General features: G+C 40.7%; 1 protein-coding gene across 3 annotated transcripts in view; it reads left to right on the top strand.

Annotated features, from left to right (window-relative positions):
• Nucleotides 1-245: 245 nt before the first annotated feature.
• The window catches only part of ephb4a (eph receptor B4a), a 43149-nt gene continuing 32509 nt past the window's right edge, over nucleotides 246-10885 (top strand). For all 3 annotated transcript variants that reach the window (XM_058086889.1, XM_058086890.1, XM_058086888.1), the window contains exon 1: nucleotides 246-947. In XM_058086889.1, coding sequence (XP_057942872.1) covers nucleotides 869-947 — 79 coding nt within the window. In that variant the 5' untranslated portion in view covers nucleotides 246-868. The remainder of the gene's footprint in view (nucleotides 948-10885) is intronic.

Here is a 10885-nt window from a genome sequence, read left to right as displayed (position 1 = left end):
TGCCTGTGTCATTGTGATGTGATGTAAATGTCCCTCGTAGAAGAACACACATTTAAAAAAAACGAAATTGTTTTATATAACCTAAAATTATGTAAACTATAATAAAATAACATTGCTAGTCTGGTTGCCCTTTTATTTTGAAGGTAGCGCTCTGAAGTCATCTCTGTTATCGCGAGCTTTCAAGACCCGCTGTTATGGAAACGGGAGTGGGCGGAGCTTGCCTGTGTCGCGTCTGGTCTCTTGGCTGGCTGCAGCAGGGATGAAGCTCACAGTCTTCGGTTGGCAGCGGACGTACAGTGCGAGCGGCTGCCGGAGAGACAACTTTTATCAACTCTTCTGTCCTTTTAACTTTTTAAGACAACGAGACAGACATTTTTAGTTCATTTTCTCCAGCTCAGACCTGTCTGTATCCATTTTTTGGTGTGGCTTTTCTGCCAGCCAACTCATGTGGTGCGTTTGAGGGTGTAAAGAAAGCACGTTGTCACCCATTGAGGTCTTTTACTATTATGAAGCGTTGTGAAGGACTCATTATGAGGACGTGAGGTGTAGGCTTGGACTGCGACCCGAAAGGACGAGTGGGTTTCCTATCAGACAACAAGTTGACACCATGACGGAGGGCTAATGACTTCTGCTTTCAATCAGGACTTTGTCAACTTGGACTCCTTTTTTTTGTCATTACAAGTCTGTCATTTACTATTTAGACCAACAAACACTCATCCATTGTCAGTGTTTTGGCTCTCTGTAGTCCACTTTAAATGCAGACTGGTCTACGGTCAGTGAGATCACACCCGAGACGCCGGTGCCAATTGATTGTTCATCCGAGGCTAAGCAGAGCACACAAGTGCGTTGTGCACCATTCCCCATCACTATGGAGCTGACATACAGGATCATTGGCCTGTTGGGATGCATCTTCCTGGTCTGGGCTCTCCAGGCTTCTGCAGAGGAAGGTGAGTTTCGTTGCTTTAACTCCTAAGTACTGTTATTTGTATTTTCCATGGGGTGGTTGCTGGGTTCCAATTTGTAATAGACCCCATTCAGAAGGAAGCGCATGGTTACCAAAGCACATGGAATTCTGAAAAGCGGCTGTTGCAAACACAAGTTAATCTACATTTTATGACCGTAACCATAGATACTTTGTTTGAGCCATATAATGAAATGTCTCTTTGAAAATGTTCATATGATTTGTACACTTTATTGCAGACACTAGACTGTCTTCAAACCGGTGTGGGTTTGCATGTTTATATTTAACTTCCGGTCCATGGTTGTTGATAAACCTCATATGATGGGTAGTTTTTTCCTCCAAACATGTTCCCGTTGCACACATATGCATATTTAGAAATATTTTCTGTTTATAATGTACTATACATGTGAATACTTTAATGCAGATCTGATCCAGATTGCTTTTATGGCAACAATTCACATTTGACAGAGGTGTTTTCTTCCAAAGATACTCGGTACCTGTACATGTTATGAACGTCTTTGCTGCTTAGAATAGACAAAACTTCAGTTGTTTATTCCAAATTGGATCCAGAATTATAATATGATAACAATTGCATTGCTGAATTAACTTGAATTTAACACAGGCATTAACACCCAAGTGTTTTCATCTAAAAATGCTTTATTTTTATTTGTAAAACGTCTGAATGGTTTAATCCAGATCTGATCCAGATTGCTTATTTGGTAGCCATTCACATTTTACTTTGCCATTTTCTTCCAAAGATGCTCCTATAAAAGTATACACGTGTTATCAAAATCTGTGCTGATTAGCGTGAACAAAATTGGTTTTATCTGGATTGATCCATATTTAGTTGCAGTTTAGTTTTCTTCCATGGATATTCTCATTACATGCACATTTAATAAAATGTCCAGATTGTTTTTTAAACAAAATCTTTTGGCTTTTCCTATCAGGAGTCACCACAGGGAGTCAATTGCATATTTGATTTGGCTTGTTTTTTTTATTATTTATCCGACTTTGGGAGATCTCCAATGGTCGTGAATTGAACTGGCCCGTCTGCACGACATGACGTGTACCATTACAGCACCAGGGTATAGCTAGTCCAGTCACACTGCAGCGCGGGTGTTTTCTTCTAAAGATGCTCCAATTACATACATAGACAATCTCTGCATGGAAAAAACGTGTCTGTTGTTTAATCCAGATCTGATCCAGCTGATCCTGCTATGAAACTCTGATGATCTGTTCTTTTAGATCCATGTTTTGGATCGAGATGAAACTATATTGTAGTTGAAGGCACATGTTGATGCCTTTGCTCCCTCTTAATAACTCAGTATGAAGTTCATGTATAGAAGCACTGTCCTGGCTTGTCGTGCACAGTTTGATTATATTTCTTTTTTTTATTTTTTATTATGGATTATGGATGGTCGAGTGGTTAGGACGCAGGCCACACAGCTAGGAGACCCCAGTTTGATTCCACCCTCTGTGGAAGCTCTGTGTGGAGTTTGCATGTTCTTCCCGTGCATGCTCCGGGTACTCCGGTTTCCTCCCACATTCCAAAAACATGCTAGGTTAATTGGCGACTCCAAATTGTCCATAGGTATGAATGTGAGTGTGAATGGTTGTTTGTCTATATGTGCCCTATGATTGGCTGGCGACCAGTCCAGGGTGTACCCCGAAGACAGCCTGGGATAGCCTCCAGCACCCCCGTGACCCTTGTAAGGATAAGCAGTAGAAAATAAATTATGGATTAGTTTTTTAACCACAGAGTTTGTTATGAACAGTATGCTGGTAATGCTGTACTGCTGCCAGGGTGTTGAGTGTTGATTCTCCTGTTTTGCTTTTCGGGTTAATGATATTTACAGTACACACATTACACACAACTGCTGACAGCTACTGTTTCTTCCTTAATCATTTGGGGTCTTTGTGATATCTGATAGACGCCCTGACGGCATTAAGTTGCATTGACTAAAAAGAAAGAGCAATAATGATCACATTGTGTTCCAGCTGTTGATGCTTGTGTGGCCCCAAATAATTCCATCTGCTGCTCATCTCTTTTTTTTTTTTTTTTAAACAAAATGTAAGTTATCCCAGACATCATGGTATCAGTCAGTGCTGGTTGTCAACAGGAACATGCTGACCATGCTTGGCTTCACTTATTCTGTGGCAGGAACTCCAATCTGTCAGCTTTCTCAGAAGGAGGGGCTAAGGGTCCTATTCTCCTATAGAAGCACAATGCTGTAGCTTAGATGACGTCAGCCATGCTTTTGTTGTGTGCATTCAAACATTAAACTAGTTGGAATCTACGTGATAAAAGTCTTGATGACCGGGGAAGTTTTGCTGTTGTTGAAGTAGAGGAAGTATTTTTATTTCTACTATTGAAAGTAATTGCTAATGACCGTCTTTGTTGGCCGTGTCTGAACAAGGAGTGCGTTTCCTTTGTTCTCAATAAAGATCTCCTCTATCGGAACATTTTAGACTACAGTAAAACTTGAAAAGTTGAATGCGGTCTGTTCAGCTGATTGACCTCTGACTTTATAAAAAAATGTTGTAAACCTGCGCAAAGTTATTTATGCTAAGCTTAATAACTAAAAACTAACATAACACACTATAATAATGACTGTTTTGCTTCCATCCATCCATTCATTTTCTGTACCGCTATGCTGAAGCCTATCCCAGCTGTCTTTGAGTGAGAGGTGGCATATACCCTGGAGAGTCTTTCCAAATGAACAATGAATGATGAGCAGCCAGGACAGCGGTTTAGTAAATCTTTTGTTTCATTTATGGATCTATGGTTATCGTCATCATCTCAATTGTATGGCCTATGAGGCGTTCAAATGTGCAGGTTCCCCTATATGGTGTTCTGCACTGAAGGCAGATGTCGCTCACAGCTGCCAAGTCTCTTCTTCTTTTTCTTTAGCAAGACCGTAAATGACTTATTTGATCGTTCGCTGGCTGGCCGGATCTCTCGTCCTTCTGTCCCTGTGAAGATTAAAACCCAGACCTCTTGATCGGATAATTACTTTGGCTGGAAATGTATAACAAGCTTTGAGGGTTGGGATTCAAGTAACCAAGTGGTTACAAAAAAAGCTGTTTAGTCCCCCCTCCCCCCCACATGGAGAAATGACTTTCTGTATATAAAGAAACAAGTAGAAAGCAAGGCTACGAGTTGACAAAGGCAGATGCTTTGAATCCATATAATACAACATGCTATGGTAAGAGATTAAATTATAGGAGTGTTTGCTTTATATTACTGAGCTGCTGTGGTGGCGTTAAAAACCAAGAAAGAAAAAGGCGGCTTTTGCTCATCGCCACATTTTTGTAACAACACCACAAAGCTGTAAACAGACCTAATAGGCCCTTTGAGGGGCATCTTTCTTCTCAAACACTGTGATGTGGCTGTGTGGATGTGCACGTTTGTAAACGCCTCGCTTCCCACTTCTCTGTCATTTTAACAAGTACTTCCATGTGGCCCAGTACTCTGTTTCATGGGATTATAATATAATGGTGAAAGAATATTTTCCAAAACTTGAATGACTGAATCATCTACCTCTTGTTGGTAGAGTAGTGGTACACTGTAGTGGAGGGGTGTCCAAAGTGGAACATTTTTAAAAAAGAATTTAACAAATGCATGATAGGTTAATTGGTTAATAGGTTAATTGACTCCAAATTGTCCATAGGTATGAATGTGAGTGTGAATGGTTGTTTGTCTATATGTGCCCTGTGATTGGCTGCCGACCAGTCCAGGGTGTACCCCGCCTCCTGCACGAAGACAGCTGGGATAGGCTCCAGCATACCTGTGACATTAGTGAGGATAAGCGGTATACAAAATGGATGAATTTATCAAGAACAAAAAATCAGCATTAATTTTACAAGAATAAAGTTAAAATATTAAGAGAAAAAAAGTTGTAATCTAACACGAAAAGGGCAAATTTTACAAGAATAACAGTCATATTATGAGGAAAAATAACATCATTTTGGTGGCATAAAATGTTATTATTAACTCATTCAGTACCAGACATTTTTCAAAAGCCGTCCCTCTCCTTACTGGCCATTTTTGATGATTTTGATTATCTCTTTTTGTTGTGTAGTAATCAGCGTTAGCAAAAACAGAAATGAGAAAAAAACAACTCCTATAATAAAATATGTAATAATAATAAATATTACGAGAAAAATGTCACAATTTCAGTAGAATAAAGTCAGAATAATATGATGAAAAATTATGTAATTTTACAAGTTTATTGTTTAAATATTAAAGAAAAAATCAGTTTCTCTTAAAAAAATCTAATTATGAATAACAAACAAAACAAAATATAGTTGTTCTTCTTGGAAAATTATAATAATAAAATTCTAATATAGAAAAAGGGAAATGTGAATAGTTTTAACATTATGAAAATTAAATGTACCAATATTATTTAAGAAGAAGAAGTTGACTTATTGGGAATTTTAAAAGAGCATGTATGGGGATAAAAAACTTTTTCCATTTTCACCCATATCACAAAGATCAGATACAATTTTTAAAATTATTTATTATTATTCATTTTTCAGTAAGTAAAAGTATGGACACCCCCTGCTGGAACGTCTCCTGACGTTTCAACGCATTTTCCTTTCATTCATTCTTGTCCTCTTTATCCTTCCCATAAACTAACCTTGAAGCTGCAGTATAGCAACGTCTTTATAGTTTGCTGCTGCCAAAGGAGAATGCAACTGGCGGTCTAGTTTGTTTAGTGGGGGCCACCCCCATTGTGGTAGACTAAAAATGTTGACAGCACTCTTTTAGCTGATGGCTAATGGACAAAAAAGGAGGCCCCGACCCGCCTATTGCAAACTTTATAGCTTTGGTTTGCCCCCATGCTCTGTGCTGTTTGATTATTGTTGATATTGGTCAGATAAATCATAGACACTGGATCATAAAGCATTCATTTAACGGCAGGGAGTTTTAGGCATCTATTAGAACACAAACACATTTTAGTAATAATGAATAATCTCTACAAATAAAAAAAACTGTACAGTTACACTATCCCTTCAATAAGGTTTGCTTTTTCCCGATAATTATTTTCAAGGTCGAGGTTGAAATGTCCATCAGCTTTGGCTTTGTAATCCTTCATGCTGCATACAGAAGCACATTTTTTCACACTGTAAACCTCAGTGTGTGGGTTGCAGTAAAGATGTCTACCACATAAATGGTGTTTTCTGAGGTATTACGGATAATTACAGCCACCCGTAGGTAGGTAGGTAGGTAGGGTTGGGTATCGTTATCGTTTTCAATACCAGTGCTAAATCAGTACTTTGGAAATGGTGCCAGAAGTTAATAAATGGAAAACATTAATTTTTTTTTGAGACATGGGAGTTAAAAAATGACAACTATGTAATAAATGAACTAATATCGAATACCATCCACAAAAAAGCTAATACGTTAATACGAGAGCAACAGGGGAAAGGCATGCGATTTTCCAGTGTCGGAATTTAGCACTGCTGGTGGCGTGCTCAGGTCTGCAATTAACTTTAACATGAGCGTCAGATTCTGTGTGGGGACGTTGCATTGCCAAATATCACTTTCAAGCACTTGTTGCAGGTGGCTGAGTCTGTATTTATTTAGCTATGTTGGTTTTTAGTCCGGTTATGCTATTTACGTCAACAAAGAGTTTCGCTATACATCCATACCTGTGCGTGTAAAAAGGAGGACTTAATGTGAGATGTGGTGTTATTTTTGAAGAACGATAGATTATCTGTCTTAATGAAAACATATATATCTTGTATTTATTCTTTCACCTCTTCCAAGGCATGACCATCACAAAGAATTCCACACTCTTGCCCTAAACATAAATCCCCATCGGGTTCCAAATCATTCATCTCTGAAAGGCTTTGTATCGACGAGGCCTCACGTGAGGCACAATCCCGTCTTTCAACACATACACACACAGCCTTTTCTTTCGCTCATCTTTCTACACATCCTCTTGTCATCCTTGATGCCTGACTGCTGCTATGCTGTTTTTCCTCTTGCTGACTCTCTCCCCCATGCCGCGGAAATGTGGATCCTTTCCCAGAAATCCTTTTAAACGGAACCGATTTTTATAAGAAAGGGATTTGCATTTAAAGCAACCCCCTCCCTTCCTCTCTCTCGCTCTCTCTCTCTTTCTCTCTCTCTGAAAGCTGCTAGCCCGTCATCCTCAGCACCTCAATCCTGTGATTAGCCTCCTCAAGAGTTAAACAGGCATCCGAGTGCCACAAGTACCCTCATTGCGGGGATGCATATTCCAGTCTGAAAATGCAGGTGGATGACAGTCGAGAGGATGCGCACAAACCACCCCCCCCACCCCCCGAGTCCCCCACCACAGCCCATACATCCACGTCAGACATTCACTTTGGAGAGCCCGTCTGTCCTCCACCCACACTCTAGTGGGACACAATGGGAACGAGCTGCAACGGAGTGGGAATGAGGCCACAGCCTATCAGCCTATAAGCACCAAGGAGAATGGCACTTTTTCAGAGGGACGGGGCCTCTCTGTGATGGAAGACTGATGTTAGAGTGCAGGTCCATGTTGGCATAACGAGCAAATGTTGCATTATGCCTATTTGCATTTTGTAATCATACACACCTGGGGCAGGATATTGGTAATGTAAGAGTTTGTGATTATAGCAAAGTGATTAAAAAGGCTTTTAATTAGAGGTCTGTTAATTATCTCTCATTTGTCTTTCTCATTTACCTCGAATGTGTTCAAGATTGTAATGGAAAGCCACTTTTTTGCCTCCTCATTTCACAAGGATGCATCAGCAGCAACCATGATGTAAGATGCCCGCTCTTTGATGCCGTCACCTTGCTCCAGTTTGAGCCTGGGATATTTTCCTCCCTGACCTACATCTTGTGTCGCATGCGCACATTTTTTTTTTTTTTTTTGGGAGTCCAAATAGAACACGGGGAGCCTATGCACCCTTTGCAGCTTGGTATATCTCGCAGGGGCCTGCTTTCATGATCCGGCGCCGTGTGGGTTCTGCTTTATGCAACGCAACAGAGACATTCCTGTGAGCGGGCTGCCCTCCTACAGCTGCACGCAGTTAAGAGCTTAAGCAGGGAGTCGAGCTTTAAAACCGAGTCGGGCTGTTTGCTTTAGGAGGCATTCATACGCCATTTTTGGCAGCTGGCTGACTCTTTTTAGGGAGTGCTACACACAACAGGTTCCTGCACATTTTATGTTCCCCAATGTTAGCTTCACCTGCAGAATCTAGTGAGATTCAGTTTTAATTTGGGCTCTGGATTTGTGGTGTCCCCTGCATTAACTCTCGTTGATTGCAGGTCCACCAAATGCAGTGACCAGTGAGTGTATTATTAATAATACCCCACAAGATTGGACCCAGTCACGCTTTTGCATTTCAAAAAAAAAATGTAGCAAATGACTGTTTTCCCTCACATTTTGGCAGACTGCAGAAGGAAAATAATGGTCTTTGTACTGAATTTGATGGCTTCACATGCAAAGATGAGCCTATCTTTATCCACAACCTCGCAAGCTGGTTGGAGCAATGCACAGACCGATGAAAAGAGTTCATTCCTCAGCATGTCAGTATAATCAGGATGTGTTGGAGTAAAAGACATTTTTTGGTTGGTAGGGAGTCTGTTGGCTGCCCACCTCCTACAGCAGATTAGTCACTGTGGTATTTCTTCACCTCCCAAAAATACATTTTGCAGTCTGCGTTAGTAAAAACCTTTGATAAGAAAATCCTTAAGTACATCAGCAGATATGGATGCTTCCCAGCAGTGACTTAGCATAGGTCACATATTTCTTTTTCGCGGTAGTTTGTTGTAGGGGACTGACAAATGGTCAGCACAGATTATTAGAACCATCCAGCACACCAACACAGCGGTGTGAATCTACCGCTGTTTAGGAAGATCATCCCAGATTTTATCGCTGCATGACTTCAAATTGTCTGAACCGCGGGGGGTCACTGACCCTTGACCTCCCTCCGGGCCTCTTTTTGGGCAGAGGACAAGAGGATGAAAATGCTTCTCCAAGTTAAAGAAAGCGCATAACCTGCTCTTTCCCATGGTGCCTTTGTTGGGATGGCACAGACAATCTGCTGCCTGGCTGCATTAATGAAGATGATAGCAGCTTCACTGGAGCTTAGCTTGATGATGTGTGAAAGCTCCCAAGGTCTACAGCAGCTTTAAGTTCAATGGAACCTAAAGCTTTAAGTTCAATGGAACCTAAAGCTGAACACACTTTTTTCCACAATGCGTCCCGAAATGGAAAACTATTTTTCCTGTAAGAAATAGGGTGAGTTCATGCTCAAAGACTTGGTAGGACAGCTCTAGTATAGAGCTAATCAGATGAAGATGCCAGCGCTGGTCTGACTAGATAGGATGGCTCTTTTCTGTATAGATGTTTTACCTCTCCTCTAATTTGGCTTCATCAGTTCATGCTGAAAGACTAGGTAGGACAGCTCTAGTCTGAACTTGTTAGGATACCTCTAGTGTAAATCTGACTAAAGCTAGTCTGACTAGATAGGCTAGAGCTGTCCTATCAGCTCCACATCTCTGGTTTGAGTCGATAAAATCGCTGTAATGTAGAGCTGACTAGATAGGACTGGTCATGTATAGAGCTGGCCTATCCGGGTCATATTGGAGCTGTTCTACCTTGTCTTTGATTATGAACCGATGTGAGGCGAAATGTCTGCGTGATGTGTGTGTTTTGCCTGAAACACATCAATAATAGGTCTTCTTTCATTCATTCATTCATTTTTTTCGTCGCCGAATTCGTCGCCGATTCAAAGCGCGACATTCGGCGTCGGTGTGAACGTAGCATTATCCTCACGAGGGTCACGGGGGTGCTGGAGCCTATCCCAGCTGTCTTTGGGCGTGAGGCGGGGTACACACTGGACTGGTCGCCAGCCAATCACAGGGCACATATAGACCAACAACCATTCACACTCACATTCATACCTCATACAATTTGGAGTCGACAATTAACCTAGCATGTTTTTGGAATGTGGGAGGAAACCGGAGTACCCGGAGAAAACCCACGCATGCACGGGGAGAACATGCAAACTCCACACAGAGATGGCCGAGGGTGGAATTGAACCCTGGTCTGTCTTGAATGACTAAATTTAAAATTAAAACAATTGTCACATCTGAGAGGCTGAAATAAGGATATTTACAGTATATTTTAAAATGAAACAATTAATCAATTACTCACACCCCTTTTTCATATTTTGAACTGAAACGATGCGCCACTCGTGTATTAATTTTAATAACAAGTCATCTTGCAGCGAGTGCAAGAAGAATGTGTTGGAAGTAAAATTTTGACTTGTTTTTGCAGCAAAACTAATCCTGCAGCATGCAAAGTTGCCTCATCATTTTTAATAATGCGCTTTCATAAACTCTGTAGCACACACACAAAAAAATATATATATATATACTGTTACATCAAAGTCTTGAAAATGATGTCATCAGATACCAGCGGGCATCCGTTCTTTCAGCAACTGCATGTTGTTTTTTTGGGGGGGGGCTCATAAATCATATGCAGTGATATTTTGGGTAGTATTTCATCAGTTCAGCTCCGGGCTTCCTGCAGTGTGACCATTTACATTATGAATAAAAATGTTCTTGGCTGCATTAATCAATACAAGTGACCCACATTTTCGGTTTGCTCTTTTTTTTCCTCCCGTGCAGCAGTGAGGAGGATTTTGGATTTAGGGAGCGGTCAAAATTGATGTGGAGTCCAGTAATTTGAAAAAACATGCTGGGGAGTTGTTGAGATTGCGAGTGAAAGGTTGGAGAATATAAAAAAAAATCGAAATATATATATATATAATAGGGAATAATTCCTGATCTACTTTCTAACCTCTGTTTCAACTTCATTCACTCATTTTTGGTAAATATGAGATCTTCAATTATTCAGCAGGTGCTGGAATTTTACCGTCCTATTATGCAAATGTCTG

This window comes from Doryrhamphus excisus, chromosome 11 (genome assembly GCF_030265055.1).
Source record: "Doryrhamphus excisus isolate RoL2022-K1 chromosome 11, RoL_Dexc_1.0, whole genome shotgun sequence".
In the NCBI taxonomy this organism is placed as follows: Eukaryota; Metazoa; Chordata; class Actinopteri; order Syngnathiformes; family Syngnathidae; genus Doryrhamphus; species Doryrhamphus excisus.
This window is presented reverse-complemented; position numbering and strand designations above follow the sequence as displayed.